The 24443-nt window shown below is 38.4% G+C and overlaps 1 protein-coding gene across 3 annotated transcripts in view; it reads right to left on the reverse strand.

Moving 5' to 3' along the window:
• GNAO1 (G protein subunit alpha o1) overlaps positions 1–24443 on the reverse strand; it is a 74790-nt gene that overhangs the window by 32667 nt on the left and 17680 nt on the right. For 2 of the 3 annotated variants that reach the window (XM_072422848.1, XM_072422849.1), the window contains exons 2-3: positions 15492–15533; positions 5964–6124 (exon numbers count right to left, since the gene is read on the reverse strand). In XM_072422848.1, coding sequence (XP_072278949.1) covers positions 5964–6124; positions 15492–15533 — 203 coding nt within the window. The remainder of the gene's footprint in view (positions 1–5963; positions 6125–15491; positions 15534–24443) is intronic. The other variant, XM_072422850.1, reaches the window with a different exon arrangement.

Genomic DNA, 24443 nt, shown 5'->3' on the forward strand with positions numbered 1-24443 from the left:
TATGGACATACATATCTAAGAAATGTCATTTGACTTTTGGCTTCAGTACAGAAAATGAAGGGGAAAGCCAAAATATTTTGAGTTATCAAAGGACACTGGATGAGGGGATTTTGTCCAATGTGCAAACCTGATTTGATGACATCTGTCAACAAAAGAACAACCCTTTATGTTGGGAAGATCTCCTCTTTCCTCTCTGCTGTGTCCCTGGGACAAGGGAAATATTCCCTAGGGGACCCAGGAAGGAAAAGAAAGTCCAACAAGGTCTTAACCTATCCCTATTCTATCCAAAAAAACTAAAGAAAGAAACGTTTTGGCTTTATATACACTTAGTCTAGTTGTCTTTTTATCACAGAAATATAATTACAGGTACACTTTAGGTGACCCGGGTACCCATACTTACTCTTAACATTTTTGTTGATACCCAGCTGATTATTTCTATTTCAATTATAATATGTTTTCTAAATGACACAGTAAGAGTTGTTTCAGTATAAATGTCATCAGCATCTAGCCGCCACTTGGCAGCTGGATTATAATTGGAAGGCTTTTTTTGTTGCCTCTAACATAGAACATCAGATGTGATATTAACATAGCTACAAGGACAAACTGAATTTTCATTACAGCTGGGAAGGTGCGGAAGAGAAATCTTACAGATGGCTTAATAGGGTTATATGTTCACAGTGTGACCAGGGAAGCATTGAAGGCTTGTGGAGCCATTTGTGTCCTATAATGTAAGTGACATTGTGGTTAATATCTGCAAATGTCATCATAGGGTGTGCTGGCCTTTCATTCTGCAACTGGTTTTCACATACATTAGCCTGTCACTGATACAAATTGCAGGACGGACAGGCAGCAACATAATGTCTTAAAAAAAATAGTGTAAAGCCACTCATTGGGAATGTGTGAGTCAAAGAAAAAACACCCTGCAATATGCACAGAGCACACAAGCTAGAATACACAGACTTATTTTCCATGGTGTAGCAAGTAAGTCTATACCGGAGAATTTAACGCAGATATTGTACAAAAAGTCTGCTTATTTATTGTGCTAAATTCCCCATGCAAAACATAATAAAAAAATCACCTATGGTGTAAATCCTTTTAATGATCCGATTGCGAAGCCTTTAGGGTTTTCCCGGGAACTCAACTGAAGGGTGAGACCAATGCTTGGAATACCCTCATTCACTTTGTTTTAAAAGGTTTTGAGACATTTGGGCTGCTCAGCATTTTACTGGCAAAATCATCCCCTAGAAAGCATTTTGGAATTTAGGGGACATGTAACAAAGTAAATAGCTCCGAAGACAGCCACGAGTGAATAATGCTATATCTCTAGCAAATAGGCAGTTTGCCCTTGCATAAATGAACTCTATTATGTCAAATTGTAAATTTTGATTAAATGAGCATTCCAGAGATAAAGAATTTAGTTTTAACAAATGTGCCAGAAAGTTGCTGAATCTATACCTATAAATCAGTGTTCAACCCAGAATTTTTTTAAGCTGGGTGGTAGGAAATTGTAAGCAGGTGGCAGCCCCTGTATTGTGACCTCACTCTTTAGTAACCACCCAAAAACAGGGGGGTGGTCAACGAAAATTTCCGGGTGGTGCACCCAGCTAAAAGGGGCTGGGGAGAACACTGAATAGCTGAACATTTATTAAACTCTTTTTGGTACTTAAGTCTCGACCAGGCAGCATAAAAAAGGTTGGGCACTAGTAGCAATGGAGCACTGAAGTCTGGCACACTGCTGTCAACCATTGCAATCACAGTTCTTGTACCATGAAGGAACTCTATGATCCAAAGCAGTGGTCGCCAACCTTTTGGATGTCACGGACCACTAATTTCACGGACTCCGGACAGCACATGTGCAGAGAGCTGTGGGTCATTCAAAGTAGAAGAAACAGCCCTCAGAGTGCCGTCATGATGCCAGAACTGCCCACTCCCCCATCGCAAGTCTGAGCAAGTCCAGAGACACCACCCGCCCAGTGCCCTGAGCCTGGGATACATACAGGGGACATGGTTCATGGCTCTGGCCGGTGTGCCCCCCCAGCAGGGTGGTTTTTCTGACCCTACCATGGACCACCAAAATTTTCTCGAAGACCACCAGTTGGCTACCGCTGATCTAAAGCATGCTTGGGGATACCTGAGGGGATGGAATGGAAATATCCCATTAGAACAATCAGAGAGTAATGGCCACTGAGTGTGAAGGCCACGGGGTATACTTGAAATTTGGAGGTAGGTTGCATCTGAGTCAAAGATTTCATTCTAAAATCTTCATGGCTGGTTGCAGTAAGAATCAGTCCTCTGGTCTTCCAGTTATCCAGAGGTTGTTATATACGTCTGAAACGTAGGAGAGCCTTAAAAACCTGTTTGGGTTTTACCTGCTTGATTCTCTTTAAAGCTTTTTAATAAATGTAAATTGTCATAAAATAAAATATCCGAAAATTCAAAACAAAATTTAACAAAAAATGTGTTCTTTTCATGCACAACACAGCCAGCCACGTAATTTATTATTTTGCTGCTTCGGTTTCAATACTTACACAGGAGTATTGGTCGTTATTGGTGATAATCTTAGTCAATGGCCAGTAGGAGTTTTGTGCTTAATTTTCATCTGCTCTAGCTTTCATATATCAGCTCAAAAACATCTCGTGATTTTAAACACCAAGAAGGGTCATTTACCAAACAGAAAAAATATGCGTCTTCCTGCACTCAGCTGACACGTTCATTTTAATCCCTGTGTTACTATATTATAATAATACAAACGCCATTAACGAAGAAAAATGTATCTCACAGGTATAGGCATACATTATGCACACATGCACTGTTCCTGACAAGAAAGGTCTTGTCACTGTACACAGCGATCTGTCTCTGACTTACATACACATAGATCGCCATCTTTTGATATGATCTGCATTGAGAAGCAGCGTAAGCAGGCAGATCTCGGGGTTGCTATGGAAACCAGGGATTTATGGAGATGCAGAAAGATTGGCTGGGAGCGATGGGGAGCCTCCAGCATGGAGATTTTTACAGCCGGGCAGCAGACTCCTATCTGGGTGTACGACAAGGACGAGTGTGATAGAATGAGACGCTGCCTTCCGAACATGATTAATGCCATTTATTATCGTGGGGGGCAGAATGAGATAAAGGAGGAATAAGGAGAAAGTAGCAATGGAATGGTGCTCATACGTACGTGGGTGGCTGGGTAGGGAGTGGCTGGATGATGGAGGAGATGTTCTCTCCAATGTAAAACAGATGCTGTAGAATTTTTTTCTACATGAAGTAGGAAGGCCTAGAGCTGAATCGCACCACCCTGCACTATATCTGTACAGAGGAATGTCATACATATTTCTGTGCTAATCATTTTCTACAATCCTATAGTCTGATGAATATCATTCATTTCCAAAAAAAACCAAAGCATTAATTTTTTATTTTTTGAGCAAAGAAATTCAAGTTGTACAGTAAAAAACTATAAGAAAAATATTCCTTGGTTAGATGTGTTTGTAAACCAAACCAGCACTTTGCCTAGTTAATTCAGAAGCGTAACCCTATTAGCATATACTTAGCTTTCATTTTTTGCCTCAATACTCCGTTCAGCATCAGGAACCAAAGCGTACATACCCAGTACCTCTGGGAATGTCAAAGAATGCAACTCAGTCCATGTTAAAATGCTGAGCCAATCAGTGCTGTTGTAATGGGAGTCAATAACCTTCTGTAAGCTGTTATGCCACGGAATCAATGCTTACAAAACAACTTTCCTTTAGATCCTGGAGGCTGAATGGAACAGCATAGAAGCAAAAGGAATGCAAGTATAATGGGCTAGGATGGTGAATGTTAAAGTGAACCCACTGGTTGGCCCCATGACCACTTTGTATCCATCTATTGAGTATTCACAGTTTTACCTTCTTATGTTGTCACCACTGCAAAATACACATTGCTTTGGCATGTGGGAAAACATGGGATCTCCTTCCAAGATGTACCAATTGGGTATGGAGGCCAACTGTTAAATCTGTCAGAGGGTATAAGGAGTGATTTCACTGCTCCCTTCTCCTATAATAAATAGAATATGACCTCCTTCCATGACACAGCACATAGTGGACACTTGCTGGATCTCAAAACAGTCAAATCATGGACGGGGAAACTCATTGCTTTCAATTAATTTCAACGCCGGGTACCATTGTAAATACAAGTACAAAGTGGTCAGTCAGAAGGTTGGCATTACATGAACAATGACGCTTTACTTGATTGAAAAGACATTTGTCCAAATGTAAATAAGCTGTATTTAAAATATTACCATGGATTTAATATAAATATATTAAATGCTAAACTTCTGTCTAAGAATGGAACATTTTACATCTGGTAATGTGGTCAGTGGTTTTTTTAAATAATGTAATGCGAATATAAGGTCACTAAGAATTCTACAACAAGGAGTTGGAGGAAACAAAGATTTATGCTGGAAGCTAAAATTTAAAAGGTCAATCTATCCATAGCAGATTAATCAGCTTTTGGCAGAAACTGCCAAGCTGAATTACCTACTGATTTTTTTTTCTTTTTAATACATAACGACTTCATTGGAAAGATCTTACAACCTCTTGAGTGTACTTCCTGCAAAGGAGTATCACGCCTTTCTAAAAGAAAATAAAGGTCATACCTGTATTCTCTATAAGCTAAGTATAGGAGAGATGCCCTCAACATGAAAGCAACAGATATGCAGACAGGGAACTCAGAGATCATTTAATGTTAGTTGAGAAAGGAAAAAATAACCTAAGGCGACCTGCCTCATAAATATTAAATATAAAGTATTGGTAATAAGTGGACAGATCCCTTAATGAGTTAATTCACTCAAAGTAAAGCAGACCTAAACTCAAATATCAAAGCCATCAAGAGGTAGTACTAGTAGACAATCTCTGTTACCTAGTTGACAAAAAAGAAATCCTTGGCTCCTGGGAGCTTTCTAAGCCTTGCACTGTATGGCCCAACCACTGGAAACAATGTAACTCGTGCACACAAACACAGAAGTCACATCATCAGTGCTCATCCAATGGATCATCGTCTTCAGGGAAGTTCTTCTTCATGGTACCTTCTGAGGATGAGGCATTGACGGGTCCTGGACCTGTCATTGCTGCAGGGTGGCTGCACACAGGTAAGTATTTGTCATAATCAGGAAGTATGCATACTTGCCAATTATGACAGACACTCACCAACCAATAAGCTTCAATTTCTATTACAGAAGAAGCAGGACATACTATTCTGCTTGCGAAAATTCCTAACTCTGTCCCTGCCTGGGAATTTTGCATGTTGCTACCCATCTTTGTTGATTTTTGCATCTTGAGTTGCATTCCTAATGAAATAAAACCAACAGAATGGGAACTCCTTAATATGGCCAAGCTAGATGGGAAGACCTGTCCATGATCTAATAAAATCCCTGAAATTTAACAAACTATTCAGGATTATGAAAAAATCATCCACAAGGCTATTTAGGGGAGAAGCCCAGGGAACAGGAGTTATTCAGGGGGATTAGTAAACTGTAAACCAGAAAGATGGCTTAATTGCATCTGCCTGTTAGTTTAATAGTGAAGGATGTACTTTGTAGGCAATTGGTGTCTGAAGGGTTAGTAAATACAAATCCAACAACTCCAGCCTAAATAATGTAACATAACATTTATGTAGAATGGACAGTTTTGGGGCCCCAAAACAAATTGAAAGTGTGGGCATTAGTAAACAGATTAAAAGCATTTGGGGGCCACTATATTTAAATGCATAGGCATGTCCTGGACTCTTTACAAGTCATGTTTTGTGCCACTCATCATGAAATATTTTAGCAAAATTAAGGTTTCAAATAAATACTAAAGGCATTCTTCACCTATTAAGAAAATACTTTTTCTCATTGTGACTCATTCTTATTGTTACATGTTTGCATTTAAATCCCAATTTTGCTTTGACAAAAACATGTTTTGCTATATAAACTGGCCACATACTATTTAGCAGAGTCGTTAAGCTGATATTCTCTGGATCGATTGAAGCACTCCTGGATTCCAGAATCTGCCCAAAGTCTCATCATGGCCGAGAGAAGCTCAGGAGAGAAAGGTTCTGTGTCTTCCATGCGACTCACCACGTCACACACCATTTTGGCATCGGCCTACAAACAAAATAAATAAATACATGTTAGATAAGAGATCACCCAAGGAGCTTGCCTCCTCTCCCCGACAAGACGTTTTCTGATAACTGTAAAGACGCTAACCACTGTTATTTCTACACAGGAGACTACAAAGATTACTATTTTAGGAGTGGGAATGGTTCCATTACCAGCAATAGAAACAATAGTTTTTACGGTTACCACGTAGGTGCACCAACTTCAAAATACTGCTACAGGAAGATTACTCTATTGCAGCACAGAGATTGTGTCCTACCTTGTCAGAAGCTTAAGCAATTCAAACTAAGCATACAATTAAAAACTGCATATATGGTGGATATCTTCAGCAAGAGAACAGTCAAAAATGACCAGTAAGTTCTAGAGACAGTTGAATTTATATGCAACTCCTAGCTTTTCCTGTAAAAAAAAAATGAGTCAGCCTAGTCCCCTTTCAAAAGTTTACAATTGGTCATGGAGTATAGCCAATTATATTAAAGGTACAATAAAGAAGTGGTGGGGTGAATGGGGCCAAGCATTTCCTACAGGAAAAGTTGGGGATTTGCATAACATTTTAGCTGTCTTAATCACTGAAGTGAATAATTGTTTGATCTGGGCCTTTTAGTGACCATAACCACTTTGTTTATAATTTGCATAGAATGAATTTCCCAAGCTTGTGATGAATTTACTTTAAAGGGCAGCTTACAGGATAAGATAAAAAAATTAGGGTTTTGGGATTGGGTTTAGTCTAAGCGTTATTAAAAGTTGAAAAGGGCAATAAATAATAATCATGCAAAACCCAACTATATCACAACTATATCACAATGTCTCCTGGTTACTCCTCTATACCGTGATATTAAAAGGAGGAAGGAAAAGCAGTGAGCAGACAATCGTGGACTTGAGAAAACCAACGGCATCTGATTGCTTGGTTCCCTGAAACACACACATCTGGTCAGTAATGATCCACATCATAGATATTGGATCGTTTTTGTTTGACTTTAAAAAGACAGGGGACAGTTGTGCAATGTCCTAAGGGCACCTAAAATAACTGTTTACCAAAAAAGTGCTAATTAAAATGTATTTTACAAACATAGAAAATGAATTGGGAGGGATTAATGAGCTGGGGTTGAAACTGACAGTCTCAGAACAAACATGGTAGTTTTATCACACCATTTAGGTAATCTCATCAATTCAAGCAGGTCTTCCCACTGTCACACTAGGTATTGTGATCTGGTCATAGGACTTTACAATCACTGTTACTGGTGAATAGGACATTTCTGTACATGGGTCACCTTTGTATACTTCTCTTTGTATACTCTCTCTGTTAAAAAGTAGAACTACCTAGAATCATGTTATCTATTGGCAATGGTCGAACACAGATGATGTCGGCTTCAGAAAAACTTTATAGAGTTCCAGAGAGTACAGACTGAAAAAGTGCTATCATGCGCCACTCTGACATGTATCACCCAGTAATTAAACAAATGAAAGTTAAGCTATGTACACACGTGCAATAATTGTCGTTGGAAAGGATCTTTCACAATCTTTTCCTATGACCAACGACTGCACAATGCATAAACAAGTGCTGTACATAGAGCACTGTTCTGCTTCATAGAGAGGGAAGGGGGAGAATGAAGGAGTGGCACCCCGCTGCGCTCTCTCCCCTTCACTTTCATTACGATCGTTCATCGGCCATCGTCTGTGGATCCGCCAGGACGGTCATTCGGACGATGAGCACTGTACACACGCAAGATTCTTGTCCGATATCAGTCATTAGCTGATAATCGGACGAGAACTATTGCATGTGTGTACCCAGCCTAAGGAGGTCCAAGATTAAATAATCAAGTTTACTTTCTAGAACAATGATGTTTTTGAAGAATGTGCCTCTGACTTTGGGTCTGAGAGCATAAATGGGTACCATAGCATGCCACCTTGATCCCTAGAAACCTGCTCTTTTTATGGTGTGTCAAAGCGGTTATATGTATTAATGTTGTAAGTCTCCCCCAATCTTCTGCCACTGCTAATCTCTAATATCACTGCTAATGTTGCAACAAATAAAATTTCAAAAAATGCCTGAATGCAATTTCCCAAATCTGCTGAAAAGCATCATCTGGAAAATCATGAGCAAATTCTGCCCTAATGTTGCGCAAAATGCTGCACTTCCCCGAGTTCTGGAATTTATCCAGACCTCAATTTTGATCCTTTGTGTAAATAAACTACCAGTAATCATCATGAGATATTTCTTGTGTGAGAATATATAAATTGTCACAGCTCATTTTCCTGCTTTTGCTTACCATTCAATGAAAAACAAAAGCAATAAAAAATATATTATGCCCCTGCCTCCTCCTGTTCCATCAATTCAAACAGCTAGATTGCTATGGACCATATTCCCAAGGCTCATGTGACAGGTCAACCATGTATAGGCAGTAAAGAAAATTTGGCAGATCATTGGACAAATTAGAAAATCTTCAGGAAGCTTTCTAGATTCAGAAGTTAACTAATGTAATGCTATATGGAAGACCAGCTATTCAGTGGTAACTGGTGATAGAAACATTTTCAGGGGGTACATATTCCTGATAAAGCTCAGAAAGTACATGGGTAGACATCACTAATGGGTGAATAAGATGCCTGTACCATGTTCGTGCACATGAATATGGTCTCTTGGTCACCCTCCTACAGAAGAGGCATTACTGTGTGCACAGGAAAGAATTTATACACACATATATACAGTATCTTAGCTCTTACATTCATCCTAAACACTGTTTATTCAGATAACAATTTAATAAGGCTCTGCGAGAAACAGGAGTTAAATTACATCATCTCGTTTTAGTCTACTTCATACTATGGCCTTCAGAGCATGAATGCCTTTGACACCTGAATGTGAGGCTTCATTATATTCCAGAGCCCAATTAATTGCGTGTGAGAAGCACTGCACTCATATTTGTCCCTCTACGGGGCGCATTTCATGCTGGGCTTAACCTTTAACACAAATCCCCCCTCCCTGGGCGCACTTGGGTATGATTTGCATTTGAAATGTATATCTTTCATTGGGTCTAATTTTCAGCTTCCTGTCCCCCATGTGCTGCCTTAGAGCCCCTCCTGGCGGAGAACTGTCACCATCTGTCTGCCAACTTCCAGAAATATGGGAGTAGGGGGTCATTTAATGAAGAGCTCAGAAAGCTAAAAATACACAAATGAATGGGCAGTTATACCCTATGTAAACCAAGTCTAACATCACTGAGGAGAATGCACTTCAACTGATCAGCAAAACTCCTTCTTTTGCACATTTTGTATATTCTATTGCTAGTAATGTTATTTTATTTTGTGATTTATTCTAGAAAAAAAAAAGAAGGGGAATTTGTTGTCATTGGCCAAAGAACTTTTAACATTTTAATAAATGCAAACTTGTTTTCGTGACTTTAGGTAAAAAAGTCAAGTGTAGGTTTTTATGTACAGGTAAGGAATGTCAATGCAATGGTTTTGGTTTATTATGTGTTCAGTGTCTAAACAAGCAGCCTAAGAACACTAAAGGAATTTAAAAATAAAAATAAATTTGATTGCACAAAAATACCTTCTTTTTTTTTTAATCAGGAAAATGGGCTTTGTGTCCAGACCCCTAAAAGCTCCTGTAGAATAAATCAGTAATAAGGAATGTTCAGCTGCAAAGAATTGAAATATTTCCCTTCTGCTTGCCCATATTGAAAAAAATCAACCCCACTGTAGAGCCTACTACTTCACACAAATGCTGATACTATTACTTTTTTTTTAAAAGAATGCATCTTTGTATTTGATAATTGTATCCATAAATTTTACTTGGAAGATTAATCTGGTCTGCAGAGAATCATAGAATTAATGAACGCAATATGCAATAAATTGCATAATTTTCTAAACACTAGATATCTCTACATGTATATATTCACATGAATCAAGGACTGAGTTGACGGTTCACCCAATTCAATATTCACTACAGTGAATCTGCAAAAAACCATAGGACAGAAAGATTTTTTTTAACCTTAATATCATGAAGGAAAACTGAACCAATGTGTGTATCCAGTATTACTGTTACATCTCCTCCAAAAATTGTGCTTATTTTTACAAGTCAGGAACACAAACTGATCAGAAAATAGGTCAGGAAGTATTTTTTTATACATGATCACTGTCAGCATTAGAGTCCTGGGTTAGTGTTAAATACAGAAAGTGACACTGTTTATTTGACCAACTTAAAGCAGTTCAATGTCTAACAATGAGTCGCGCATGCATAGCTCGGTGTACATTCTTGGCACTGTTCTGTGTGCACATGTGTAGTAGTCACCTAAAATATTCCCCCAGCAGCACAGCTCTACCTGTCCCCCCTCTCTGCAATAAATAGCCTTCTAATTTATAATGTTATTATGGAGCACAAATGTTGAGAGGGGTATCAGAGTAACCTAAACTGCTAAGAAGAAGACTTTGACAGTTCAGTGCTTGTGTAAACTAAGAATGAATTGCTCCACAATGTCTGCACTTACAGGGGTCAATGCAATCTTGTTCACATTTAGACCAAATACAATTTTCCACGAATTCTTGGAAAATTTAACCACACTGCCTGTGACTTCAAACTCATAGCTGTGTATCTGATGTAATGGCACAGATTACTAGTCTTAAAATACTTTTCGTCAGATTTAGCAATATCACTACTGTTCTGCTTGGTTTTATCATTGCTGGAAAGGAAGCCGTATCTGAGGAGGCACAGTACATGCATCTCCTGTCTCCTGCTTCATTTGTTCTGTAGATCTGTGCTTTGTTATCCTCTTCTACTGCTTTTTGAATATTTTTCCATCAGTCATTGTAGCGGCAGCTCAGATATGGAAGCAAAGCTGTGTCTTTACCAAGAATAATATTTTCCCATCAGTCATTGGAGGGGCAGCTCTGATATGGAGGCAAAGCCGTGTCTCTACCAAGATGGCTGCATCAAAAGAAAAGCAAGGGTATATTTTAAGAATGTAATGGGGAAGGATCAGCTGCAGATGAATAATGCAAATCTGGGGACTAAAGTGTCCCTCTTTGCTTGCGTTTTTTGGGCCCAGGCACCAAAGTTCAGGACCTCCAAAAATATTTCAGGACAATGTAATTAACAAAAAGATGTAAGAATATGGTGTGTGTTCTGTGATGCAATTATGAAGCCTTCTTCAAAACCAGATGAGTATATAAAAAAAAAAAATCATAATTTGATGGACATGGCTGAATTGTAACTATATACCAGGCCTCCCTGTCCTCATCACCAGAAAAGCACTTGGGTGCAGGCACAAGAGAAGCGCAATTAATGAGCTTCGTTTCCATGGCAACATTTCATCTCCCAGCCGCCTGAGCTCAGCGGAAGATACATGTGAAAAATGAATAGGAAAGGGAAAAAAACACACAAAGCTAAGAGAAGGAAAAGATGAAGAACAGCATCAAATAGAAACCACAAAAAGGGTGTGTTCCAGCGACCGTATGATTCTATGGCTTTCCAGACCAAACTATATTTAGGAGTTCTGTACATCATGGAATGTCTTACACCATTTGAAAGAATGCACACATTTTAAATAATGATAAAATGTTTAATGGATTCTAGTAAGATTGGTTAATTTTTGTAGATAAGACTCTATATTGATTGAAGAGAGATACTGAGATATAGGTGGACAGCGATATATGATCGTATGGATGATAAAACTGGGTATCATTGTTAACCAGCAATAATCCACACATATGGAATTATGTAATGATGATTTTAAAAATCTCCATTTCCATTTTAAATATAACACAGTACTGGAAGAGGTCCCCAATTTTCCTCCCTAGGTTAAAGTCAGCACTTTTAGACACTAGCACATGTGCAATGCTAAGGAGCATACAGCATTCTTAAAAAGATCTTTTCTTTGTTTCTATTTTTATGATTATTAGAAAGCCTTCCAAAAAGATCACATATCCAGTTTTTTTAAATTTTTAAATTTTTTAACATATGTAATTTTTTTTGGTTATTACAGTATATAGATGTGTACTTAAAACCCAAGTCCAGACAGAAACAAATTTATTTTAATATACTTAAAGCGTACCTTAACTCGGAATTTTTACTTTACATAAAAAGGGTAGACAACCCTTGCATTTAAAATAAATAAAAAAAGAGAAGATGCAGCAACGCCTCTTTAATTTTTAATTGCCTGTGCCATAGGTCGGCCAGATAGGGCCTAGCCAGTAGTCCATTTCAGCCTAATGCCCCCTGGTCACTCGGCCTAATCCAACCGGCAGGGGTTGGCAACACATGGCTTTTGAGCCTCCTTGTATGCCTCCCTTCTCTATTTACCGCAGCCGGCGTTAACACTTCCGCCGCCAGGGTAAGGGGACATTCCCACTTCTCCGTATGCATTGCAGAGGAGAGGGATTTCCCTTCAGGGATGTCCCCGGTGGGGAGCGGAGCCATCAGCACGGGACTCGGGAGAAAGTCCGGCCTAGTGTGCCTTCTTGACCTCCTGAAGCCAAAAAGGTTTGCTGGCCCCTGTCCTAAGCGATTAGGAATAAATGGGAGCGCAGAGCCTCCAGGGACACTTACGTCATGCATCCTGGGAGGCTCTTGGCTTCTCCTTCTGCACATGCCTGAAGAGCACTTTCATCAATAGAAAAAAAATTGCAGATCTCACATATGTCCTGTGAGATATTCAATTTTTTCCAATCTAAGTCACCAAATCTCGCGCCTGCACAGTGTGAGATCAGGTGACATAGGAAGAAGAACCCGGAAAAAAAAAAGAGGAGAAGATGTCAGCGCCCGGATCCCAGGTACCAGATATCAGGACGACGCAAAATCTGATGGAAGAAACCTCCAGACAGATAGACTGCTCTGCTGGATTGAAGGTTAAGTGTAATGTTTTGTTTTGTTTTTTCTTTCGGTTTAATAACCAATAGTGATATAAAATCACACCTAGTGCACTGAATGCATTTGCTAACCTAGTTGTTACCTGGTAAGTAAGATCAATGTGCTGCACACAACCTGTGCAGAAATAGAGCTGTAGAAGGGACCCGCTACTGGCTGCCTATTGGGAGGGTGGAAAAAATACCCGGCATGTAAAGAGAACTCCGCTGACCGGTCTTTATAATTCTACTGAACAGAGGCAAATGTTACCTCTGGAATACTGTATATAAGTCCAGAAAAAAACAAAAAAAAACAAAGCACACACAACGATTTAGGTAAGACTACACATGCCTCTAGTATTAAGACAGCTTTTGCATATTCAAGGATTCAGCTTTAAGCCAGGTCTTAGAATAAAACAATATGGTAGAGAAACCCCTGTATTTATTGCACATTTAGAACTGTGCGGCACAGGAATCCCTTTAATTTTTCTTCAAAGCCACAACTACAGATTTAGTGCTTGATATATTAGTAATATTGTCTGCAGAGCAATAATGTAAGAGTGAAGGAACATTAAAGGTAAGATTTAATGCAGATGAAAAAAATCACTTGAATCTCAGTTCAAGCATGATGAAGGAATAGGAATAAAAAATTGTAATTTTGAACAAAAAAGAAGTTCCTCCTAAAAATATTGAATTTATCCTTTTTATATTCATCAAATTTCCAAGGCAAAATACCAAAAATTTGGATGCACAATTCCCCATGAAGCCCAATGACTGTGCTAATGTTGCTCATCTGCAGCACAGGTATAACCATGAAGCCGGACGATCCTGAACTACAAAGCAGAAAATGTATTCCTCGTATGCATTTTCCATGTATTGCATTCCATAAATAACCTATTGATTGCGATGTGTTTCAGGAAATGCAACCATTGGCTTTTTGACATAAATACCAAGTCAGAGTTTCTATTTCAGTCCTACTGCTAAAATTATTCAGCAAACACAGCAATTTAATAACCTAGAGACAAGAATGATAATCAGAATAACTAAACTCCATTCGAGGTGGCCAAGTAAAAGGTTAGGTAAGCTATTAGCAACCAATCAGGCTTCAGGAAATATATTTGTTCACCCAACACATTCTAAAAGAGGATTATAAATAGGGAAATGCCACCCAAATATACTTTTTTTTTCTACATATTAGTGAATTATAGCTAGATATCCTTTATAGAGCCTCTAGTTAGAAGGATTTGTAACTTTACTGGTTTGGGCAAAGCTGGAATATTTATGGAGATCTTTTGCCAATGATTTCCAACAAAGGCAGAAGGCGGCAGGTGGTTTAATTAGCCAGCAATCTAAAATGCCACCATTAGCTGGGTGTTAATAATACAGGACAAATTCAAGTAAATGACAGCAATCAAAGACACTTTATTTCAGATTTGTTGCAATGGATTACAGATCAACTGTTCTAATCTATTAGGAAGAGAAACCTGTGAAAAAAGGACTAACACAATAGAGGATATTACCTAATAATATAGTTAATGGATTGGGCTATTTATAAGGGATTTGCATAGTAAATTTTTATGACCTAAAATTGCATCTGTATTTTAGACCATTCTGCCATTATTTTCCAAGCAGCTCTGTATTTGTAATATGAGGGAGGATGGGTGAATCCATTTTAATTGGGGATCAGTCTGTGATTTATGCCATCATTTTCAATGAGAATTCCCTCACTACTATTCAACATATTAGATTTTAATTACAATAAAGATTCACCCTTCACATTTAAATTTAAAGAATTTGTTCCATTAGCAAAGAAATTCCAATTACAAACAAGATTTGCGTATCAGCTGTCAAATTACACATATGTTGAATCCTCTTTCGAATGCTGTAAAAAACAGATGGAGAAATAACCAGCAAACATTTACCAAACCAATCAGCTTCCTCCAAAATTTAAAGAAATAAAGTGTTTTTTTGACAGGTTACTTTGAGAAACACTTTCATTGGTCTCTTCATCTAGTTATTGATTGTACAGGGATACCTACAAATGTATAAAAGATAAATAAATGTTGTGAACTACTGCTAAATGCTAATCCAGACAGCTGACTTTTTGTATGATTTGTGTGTCCTCCACATCGATGGGAACACAAGGTATATGATTCAGATGAAGAAGCACTGCAGTCCTGCATGAATACAGAAAGATATAGTCACGGCTGTTTGAAGCTGAACCTGCACACAGCCATCACTATGTATTTGCTCACTCGACTGGAGATTGATGAAATCCCTGCACCTGATGTCTCTGCTTTATTATATTTCATGGAAAACACACATTTATGAACATGTTCAAGATGGGGGTTGGGGAATAACATGGAGGAATGCACTACAGCAGATGCATGGATGAAGAAGCATAAAGGGAAGATGGGAAGGAGGGATGTGGAGACTGGACCTAATTACTAAAGCCTGGATCTAATCACTGCCTTCTGGCTGGGGTAGCCAAGGCACCATTCTATGCATAGCACCTTACCACATACTGAATTTCCCATTTACTGTACTTTCGAGTGCAGAGCTAAAAGACAAAATTGGACAGAAGTGAGCTGGGTATTTTGGCCTGGGAGAGTGGACAGAGGAATAAAAACATACTACTGCTAAATGACCATTTTGTACAGGTCTCTACAACTAAGTCAAGCACTACTAGCTCGTCTATTAGAGTTTTTATGGAGCAAGGCCTTGACAGCATGTTGTCTTCTGATCCCAAATCTGTAGTACAAAATCCATGTGTAGTCTTCCAATTCTTTGTGTGCTGAGGATGGTTAGCCATTATTGTAATATAGAAAACTATTACACGTGTCATGACAGGCTGCAGCTTGTTGATGGTTTTTTGGAGGTCTAGAATAGGAATGTCCAACCCCAGTTCTTGAGGGCTAGGGTGTGAAAACAATTTTAGTTCTTTTCCAATGGTAAGCTGTAAGTTTAGTAAGATATGGTGCACAAAGAGTCAAAAAAAAACTGTTTAGATGAAGATCCTGTCAAGTATGTGGCCCTCAAGGACTAGAATTGGATAGCCTGGTTGGGCTTAGAAGAACCAAGGTTAGGATTGTGCCAAATACAATAAAGGTATACCCATTGGTATCTTTAGGTGATGCTTTCTTTATTTATTTATTTAAAACCCCAACAATTAACTTTTTTTCCTTCCCTTTGGGTTGGTTAACAATACCACTGAAAGAGTTTTGTTTCCCATGTTTGAATAATTTACACATATGTTGATCCTGCTAGAAAGACTGTGAATGTCTAAGTTCCTGCTCTTAAATCTCAAACACTGTCATCAGCCCTATTTGGTGGAATATAATACACCTTCCCCTATGTTATGGAGATGTCAAGGTGTTTTTCAGCCCCAGAATACTTACAACCTTAACACTGAGGTTTGCTTGCTGGGAAAAAGCCAGAAAATCTAATGAAGCCACCACATTAATGGACTGGTAAACTGCATTATAGTTCTTCAGATTAGATACACTTTAAGACTGCTGTTCATGTATGAAGAGATCATCAATCCCAAACACTCATCAGGGATGGAAAGATGTTTATTCTCTTACCTTAAGACCATAGTGATTTGACACGTGCATTCAGAGTAGTTCCAGTTCCTGATTATGGCATCTATCCAAAAACCTTTAAAGTTCTTTGAAAATGGTGTGCAAATATGATGGATTATTTTAGTAGAGATCTGCTTGATTAAACGTGCATTTGATCTTCAAAGGAATGCCTTTAACTACATGGAGTTTGCATTTTTCTCTTGCTATCCTGCCCATTTACCAGCATGTGGTTCACAGTGCATGAATACGCTATGAATATTCAACTCAGATTATTTTGTAATGCTAAAAAGGTTTGACCCCTGAATAAAGTAGGCAAACTTAATACTATTACTCCCAAATAAAAGCCTTATAAAGATCATGTTATATTGCTTGTATGTACCATGGATATCAAGCAAGAATTATTAAAGATTTTAACTATATTATTTAAATATACTTAATGCAATTTTTACTCCTTTTTAAAGTTTAGTAAATTGGATTTGTTATATTTTTTATGTTCATTTTTATACACGAAAATGTTTTGTCAAGGTTACTTGTTCACACCTGGTTTATATCACAATATTCTGTTTTATTTTTCATTGATGCTAGGAAGAAATAATGGATTGAGGATCTCTGGTCTGTCTGATATAATCATAAAGGAAAAAGTTTATTTTTCCTAGCAGTTTGTACATAGAAACATAAAAGAGTATTTCCACTTCCTTAAGACATCTGGCAATAGAGGAGGCATGACAGATGGTGACAGGATGATACGTTTGGCTGGCACAGGATAGGCTAACCCCCTTTTGTTTTCTAAAGTAAGAGATGCCCTCTTGAAGAGAGTGGCGCCCCAGTGTGTCTGTAGAGGGTGAGGCATATCCTGTTCAATTAAAAGAAGGATGTTGTCAGGATACATGCTTGGCAGGGAACTAAGAATGTTATACAAGCCTGGAGGCCCCAAGAGAGGCGATCTAGTACACTAGAAGCTGAATGGTTACCCTGTATAATGGGCACATAGTCATGTCTTGTTGAATGACATGGTGATTAAGAATGGTGAAGGATTCAAAAAAAAGGTTTATGTATGACACTGTAGGAAAACTACAATGGCTAACACTTTATCCATAGTTTCCAGCATACAAATTCCATTTCCTGCCATATTCTGGATAGTTTAGTTACATCTGAGTATGATCCAAACATTTATACTTAACCTGTCTTGACACAACGTTCATCATAATATATACAAATTTACAATGAACAGTGAAGGGGGTCTGAATACTTTCTGTGCCACTGTAGTATTCCCCAAATGGCTTTATGCCAGCATCCACATTCATAATAATTATTATTAATAAACAGGATTTTATTTTTTTCTGGTAAGGTGCAAGTAGCATAAATAAACAGGACAACAAGTTAAGTGTGAGTGACCGACAAAGTGGACCTTCAATTATACAGAAAGCAGACAAAAACACATATTTGTAGCTCATGTTTGCCTTTACATTGTCTTCTTTTCCAATAAAACATATGCAGGTTACCCACATAATATTTATGTCTTTGCTCATCAAACTTTTTTTCCCCCCACAGACTTACATGATCTTTAATAGAAACCAAAAAAAGATTCAACAGGAATGATGAAGAACGTTGATGAAGCCTTACTTAGCTTTATCATCAAATGTCTATTTATTCTGCAGGTTAGGAAGAGCAGTCTTACAGTATCTTAAACTGATGTTGATTGTAGCAGTGTTCTTTTCTTACTCCCCAAGAGTATTTTATCTGTGGGGTTTATGGCATTTCTTGGAGGTCACCATCTTGAGTGGTGTTGAAAAAAAACAGATTTAAATACACTTTACGATTAGAACCTAACAAAAAAAAAACACTTTCAACACATTTCTAATAATGTTCACACATAATTCAGCGTTGTAGATTGCCGGTTTTCTTTTTGTACGGCTTCCTTGGTTACCCATCAATAAAATTGTGTAGTAATTACCCAATGTAGGATGGATTTGTAGTAGGGGTTTTTAAGTCAATGTATAGGTCAAACAGGTTATATAAATAACATCAAAGATTTGTTATTCAACAAAAAAATTATTAATCAAATAAAGTTCATGATAGATGTAACAGATAACATGCAGTAAGCTATTACGTAAACTGGTCAAAAGTCTGTAAAAGGGATACAATAAGTTCAATTTGTATGATGGTATAGGGTAGTCTGTTTGTTCTTGATGGGTTTCGCACAAAAGTGCTTCTTGGGGAGAGGACAAATGCTCGCTCGTCCTCTCCATAGAATAGAACAGGAACGGTATGTACATCACTAATTCCATTATCTGTCACTTTACTTTGCTGGAAATGATCACAAAAGATTGTTTCCAGTGATGAAAATTTGACATGAGTATGCAGCCTAAGAAAGGGCGCTGGTATGTTTTAAGGAAGCTATAATCATTACACCCCTGGCTTCTACCACCAGCAATGGTCTGCTGGATATCATCACTGAGTGCAGTAATAAAAAAGTAAACTGGTATGAAAACATTTAATTAGCATACTGACTAAACCAGGAAAGGCAGAATACAAACTGATAAAGATTTAAAATATTATGTTTTTGAAAAAAAAATGGAACTGCCCTATCCAAATAAGAATTTATGAGCTTGATAGGCTAAGCCAGGCTTGGGCAAACTACGGACTCGGGCCATATACGGCCCATTAGGCCTTTTTTTTATCCGGCACATTTAACTGTCTCTCTACTTCAGCGGCTCCGCTGGAGTAGATTGGCGGCTCAGGCCAGTTCCCCCCTCCGGCCCCCCGAGCTGGGCCGCGGACCATGTCCCCTGTACAAATCCCGGGCTCAGGGAAGTGGCCAGAACAACCCGCCCACTCTCTCATCACAGGCTCAGATCTGCGATGGGTGAGTGGGTGGGGTTATGCCACCATGACATCACGATGGCACAACCGCACCCACTCTCCCATAGGCCCAGCCCCTCCGCCAAACTTTAGAACAGATTGTAGCCCCCGAGTGAAAAAGTTTGCCCAACCCTGGGCTAAGTGCATGAAATATCTACAATTTTTTTTTTTTTTTGAAATGCTGGACCCTTGTTTTACTCTCGTCAATTCTCTTCAGTGTGTAGTATAATGGATGCATTTGCTTGGTATTTTAAAAAATGAGTTAGAATGCCGGGTTATGGCAATAGACAAAAAAAAAAAAAGCTGGGGCTGTAATTTAAAGTAATAGGTTCAGTCTAAAAACTCTATCTTGCTATCTGGCTTAATGGCTAGATGTATTTATTGATATAAAACACAAGCTGCTTTATATAAACCTTAATTAGGCTTTATTTCACGACAGACATCTTCTGACCCTTGGTCTAAGAAAAGCCCCTATCATACATTTTAAAATGTCTGTCATAGAAATCTGATGGTAGCCGTGATGAAAAACGGGCAAAATAAACTGGCTTGCAGGAATGTTTTTTTTTTCTTATAGAGAGAATGAGGCCCTAGGAGTGGCATCCACATGCCATCACTGGATAAGAGTGCTATTTTGGGTGAGACCCATGGGAGCTTCTGTAAGGACACAGTTGCTAGGGAACTGCAAGAAGAACAAAATCGCATTGTGCCATGCTTTTTATGCCGGATCAGTGGTCTGCAGCTTTTTACAGTAACTGGAGTCAAACATGGATGCTATTTAATAACAGAAAAGATTGCAATAAAATGCTGCAACCAATCAGGAAGCAGGGTTTACAATGCAGATCAGTAAAGGTAAATTATGATTGGTGGTTATGGATTACCATCCACTCTAAAAAATAACAGCACAGAGTGCAGGAAGCCATCCCTAATCTCCAATATTCCCAGTTGAATAGAAATACCTTTAAAATTTAGTACTTTGGGATTCAGTCTATACAAAACCATTTCTAAAATAGTTATTCAAATGACAAATGCACCCCATTTGTCTATTATGCTGTAGCCTCATTTAATGAAATGTAAATGGTTTTGCATATAGTGCAACTTAACCTGCACTTTGCATATAGTCACTGTATTGGTATTATATTTAAAGCAAAATAGTGGCTTTAAGCTGATGGAAGCTGAAAGCACAACATGTCCGCACATCCCAATTTTCCTGATATTCACATTTATTAAATTCCTGGAAGATTCAACAATAAAGCTGTGCGCTGAATAATACATCCCTAAATGTTTAATGTATAACGCTGCTTAATATGTTGGTGCTACATAAATCTTATTATTATTATCAAATGTGTAAGAAGCCATAAGTACCTGAATTTATATATTAATGTATTGCAGTACTGTTATCAATGTTTTATATTGTAATATTGCTATGACTTTTACGTCTGTAAAAATACACACCACAATCCACCATATGTAAAGACACGTTGGTACAAAAGCTTTCCCGGATATTGTCTACCTTTCCTTCCCTGCCAGCCCCCTGCAGCACTATAAAATAATCCAATTATTTATTCATGTGGTTAGCTGAGTATATATTAACAATAATTGCTTTGAAACCAATTTGCAGACACGGGCTGATGCCACTATTGGGGATGTTAAGCAACCGGCATGCTGGTGATGTCAGAGTTTTTAATGTACACAATAGGTTGTTACCAGACTTGGACTGCCTTCCTATTGGTGGTTGTCAGGGGGTACATAATTTCACCACCCTCTCATCCAAAAAAAAGGCATCAGCCAATCAGAAACTAGGTCAGTCTGTTTTTTTAACAATCAAATATATAAATATACAATAGTGACAACCAAACCGCTGGGTACTTAACGGAAATCGATGTGTACATTGGCATAAGGGGCTTTGGGCTGCATTGTTTTCTAGCAATTATAGGGCATATATAATGGACTACCCACAATATTATTTAGGTATTTCCTGGGGGTGGCATATACAGCACTGTGTGCACAAAAGTCCATTATTTTTCTAAAGCCTAGGGACCAACTACAATATAAGTGACTCTCATGCTGTTTACAGGGCTGTGACATCTTTGAACAAATTATTAAATAGTGCCATTCCATATGCTGCAAAATATTTCACAGCGACAATCTGTATTTTGTCTGTCCCAAGGATAAAAACGCACTGCCTGAGGGGTGCTGGACTTGTGGAACAGATGTAAGGTCTCCAGATTAATCAGCATACGCTTCTTTTGTAATTAATTTTTGCAATTTTAGTTTGGTGATTAACCTTCCTGTTCTGCCCATGAGGTCATTTGGTGCTTATCTGAATCTGTCCCTAGAGGGAATGAAGGGATGCACTCCCAGCATGTTCAACAAGCAAGCCAGAAACTATTTCAGCATTTTGCGTGAAAAGCAGGTTTGGGGAAGATAGTTCGATGCCAGCCTTCTGTTTAAATACAGCAGGTGACAGGGAACGTTTGGATGTGGGCACATTTCGAGTGTATCACTATGCAAGATTGTATAAAAAAAATGAAAAAAAATATTTTACTGTAAAACCTGCTATAATATAGGAGATACATTTGGATAAAAAGATGGCTGCCCATTTCTCTAAGTAAAGCCAAAAGCCAGACATTGGCAAAAGTGTACAACTTACTGCTGCTCTTAGCACTACACATTTTCTTAGAATATAATAACCCTGACCCTGGGATCCATATATGATCTGGATTTAACAATTAGCACATTTGTCAATTCAACCACATGAACATTAACCAGTGGTCAGGGTCATGCCTTTTATTGCTTCAATGCTACTTTTGAGCGGCAGAAGGACTTCATTCATCTCAAAGTGACAGTAAATCTCGGTCATGGGTAATGTTCTCCATGCCTTATTGTATGGCAAAATTGATTACTCTACACCAATAAATATGGATACCCAAGAGCCTTGATTATTTTACCGGTTTTCTTTTTACTTTGCTTACTTTTGCTATAAAAGTCATTAAGGCTGTCCTAGAAAGAAAAGTGCTTTGAAAGCTACAGGCCAGCGTAGATCTAATATTTGGTCAGGACAAAAGAGGGGCCATGGCAAAGGTCAGATGAGGCTTTATCCCCCCTGGCTCATTTGAACATCAACATGACTGTGCACAAGCTCTGCACAGGGTCAATTTAAATTCCTAATAAAAAACTATATCCGGTTTCACAGTATGCAGTGTATAGCTGGTTTTGGATAGCCTTGCAAAAGCTAGTAATGCCATGGCAGTGTGTTTTCTACATAATGCTGCACTTGGTCACATGACCAATATATTAATGTAACAAAGAAGTACCGTTCCTCCTCCCTTCTTTTGTAATATAGCTGGTACCCTGACTTTTATTTTTTCTGGTAAGGCGCAAGTAGCATGAAAACTGCTGTCTGGAAGCTCAACAGCTATTCACATTATTTAAAGAGCACTACTGAGAAGGAGCAACCTGCAAGGATACTGAATAGTTGGAAGGGCAGGGATGGTTAATATAAATTGCGCACAGCCTTTAAAATATTACAACCAATAGTAAACCAGTATAACAACAACTGTACTAGTCTTTAAACTGGCTAGTTATAGCTATTTGGATTTTGGCATCATAACAGAACTGCCCATTCATGGGAAGTGTGAGCACATCTATGCACCCACAACCACTGAGAAGATAATTAGTCCGGTCTCCGTGGGCTCACAATAACCCTATCACAATGCATCGATCCGATCTGACTCCACAAGAAGGATATTCGATTGGATTTTCAGGGAAAAAGCTTCCTATCCTCGGCCTTTGACCTTTTTCTTTTACAGCCTGTGGAACTGCAAACAAGGCAAGCATCGACCTGCATTTATACCAAACTGGGGCCCTCCAGACTCCCAGAAGAAGCCCATTGACACATTTTATATCTTATTAGTTCAGGGAATTGTCGTCTAGAAAAAGCATGCATATAAAATCCTAAAATACCAGTCACCATTAATGTAAAGCCACAGGAAAAAGCACAGAGTATAAAATACAGCTGGAGCACAATATTGAGTCAGTTCGGCACAACGTATGCGAGTCACACCCAAGGAGCGCCTGTAATGGAAGCACAATCAGCTGGACTTCTCGGGATGACAAGCTGCTAGGAATTTTAAACAAGTAGCTATTTTTTCCCTAGCAACCTTTTCCCTATACCCCTAAGCAAGAAAATGTCAGATTGGCAGTTGTGCAGATTGTATAGTTCTCAAACATTCCTGCAGCAGTGCTGTGAGGAGCCCGTGGCAAAATTATATGCTTGAGGCACTACTAATACTTCTACACTACTTATTCCTAAATTTTGTTTATCATAGTATCAGCAAAAGTAGTATATCATAGTATCTGTGAAAAATGTAATAGAGATATAAGCCCCAAAACAAGAATTAAATATATTGCAGCTTACCAGTCCCTAGATGTGGTGGCTGCATCAGTTTACCTTTTTCAGATTTACTTACTATTGGATTGTTAAAACGGAAGTGAAAATCAGACATATCTAGTAGGCCTTGAAGATAATTCTGGAGAGTCTTAGTAATTTACGGAACACTTTTACTTGCTAACCCCCCAGGGCTTTTATAAATGTCCATCTTTTTCGCTAGGGTCCCCGCTGTGTGTGTGCACTGCTGAACACAACGCTGCTGGGAACCTTTGTCAACTTGACAGCACAAACTTGGCATGTGCGCCAACCAGAGTGGCTTATGTCTGAAATTATCACTGCAAGAAGCATGGACAGTTATCATTTCGCGCAGTGTCCACTTTTCACATTTCCAGCTGTTACAATGATAACAGAAGCTGCAGTAGAATATTATAGGATAGTATATTGTATAGTGTGTGTGTGTGTGTGTGTGTGTGTATATATATATATATATGTAGGGGTGTGTGATATATTTTTATTCTTTTATTATGTTTAATTTTGTGTCATTATAAAGAAACGGAAGAAGTGGCAGCAAAACTGTATATACTGTGCTGTTGCAATGATATATATATATATATATATATATATATATATATATATA

The sequence above is a fragment of the Pyxicephalus adspersus genome, chromosome 9 (assembly GCF_032062135.1).
Source record: "Pyxicephalus adspersus chromosome 9, UCB_Pads_2.0, whole genome shotgun sequence".
Lineage (NCBI taxonomy): Eukaryota > Metazoa > Chordata > Amphibia > Anura > Pyxicephalidae > Pyxicephalus > Pyxicephalus adspersus.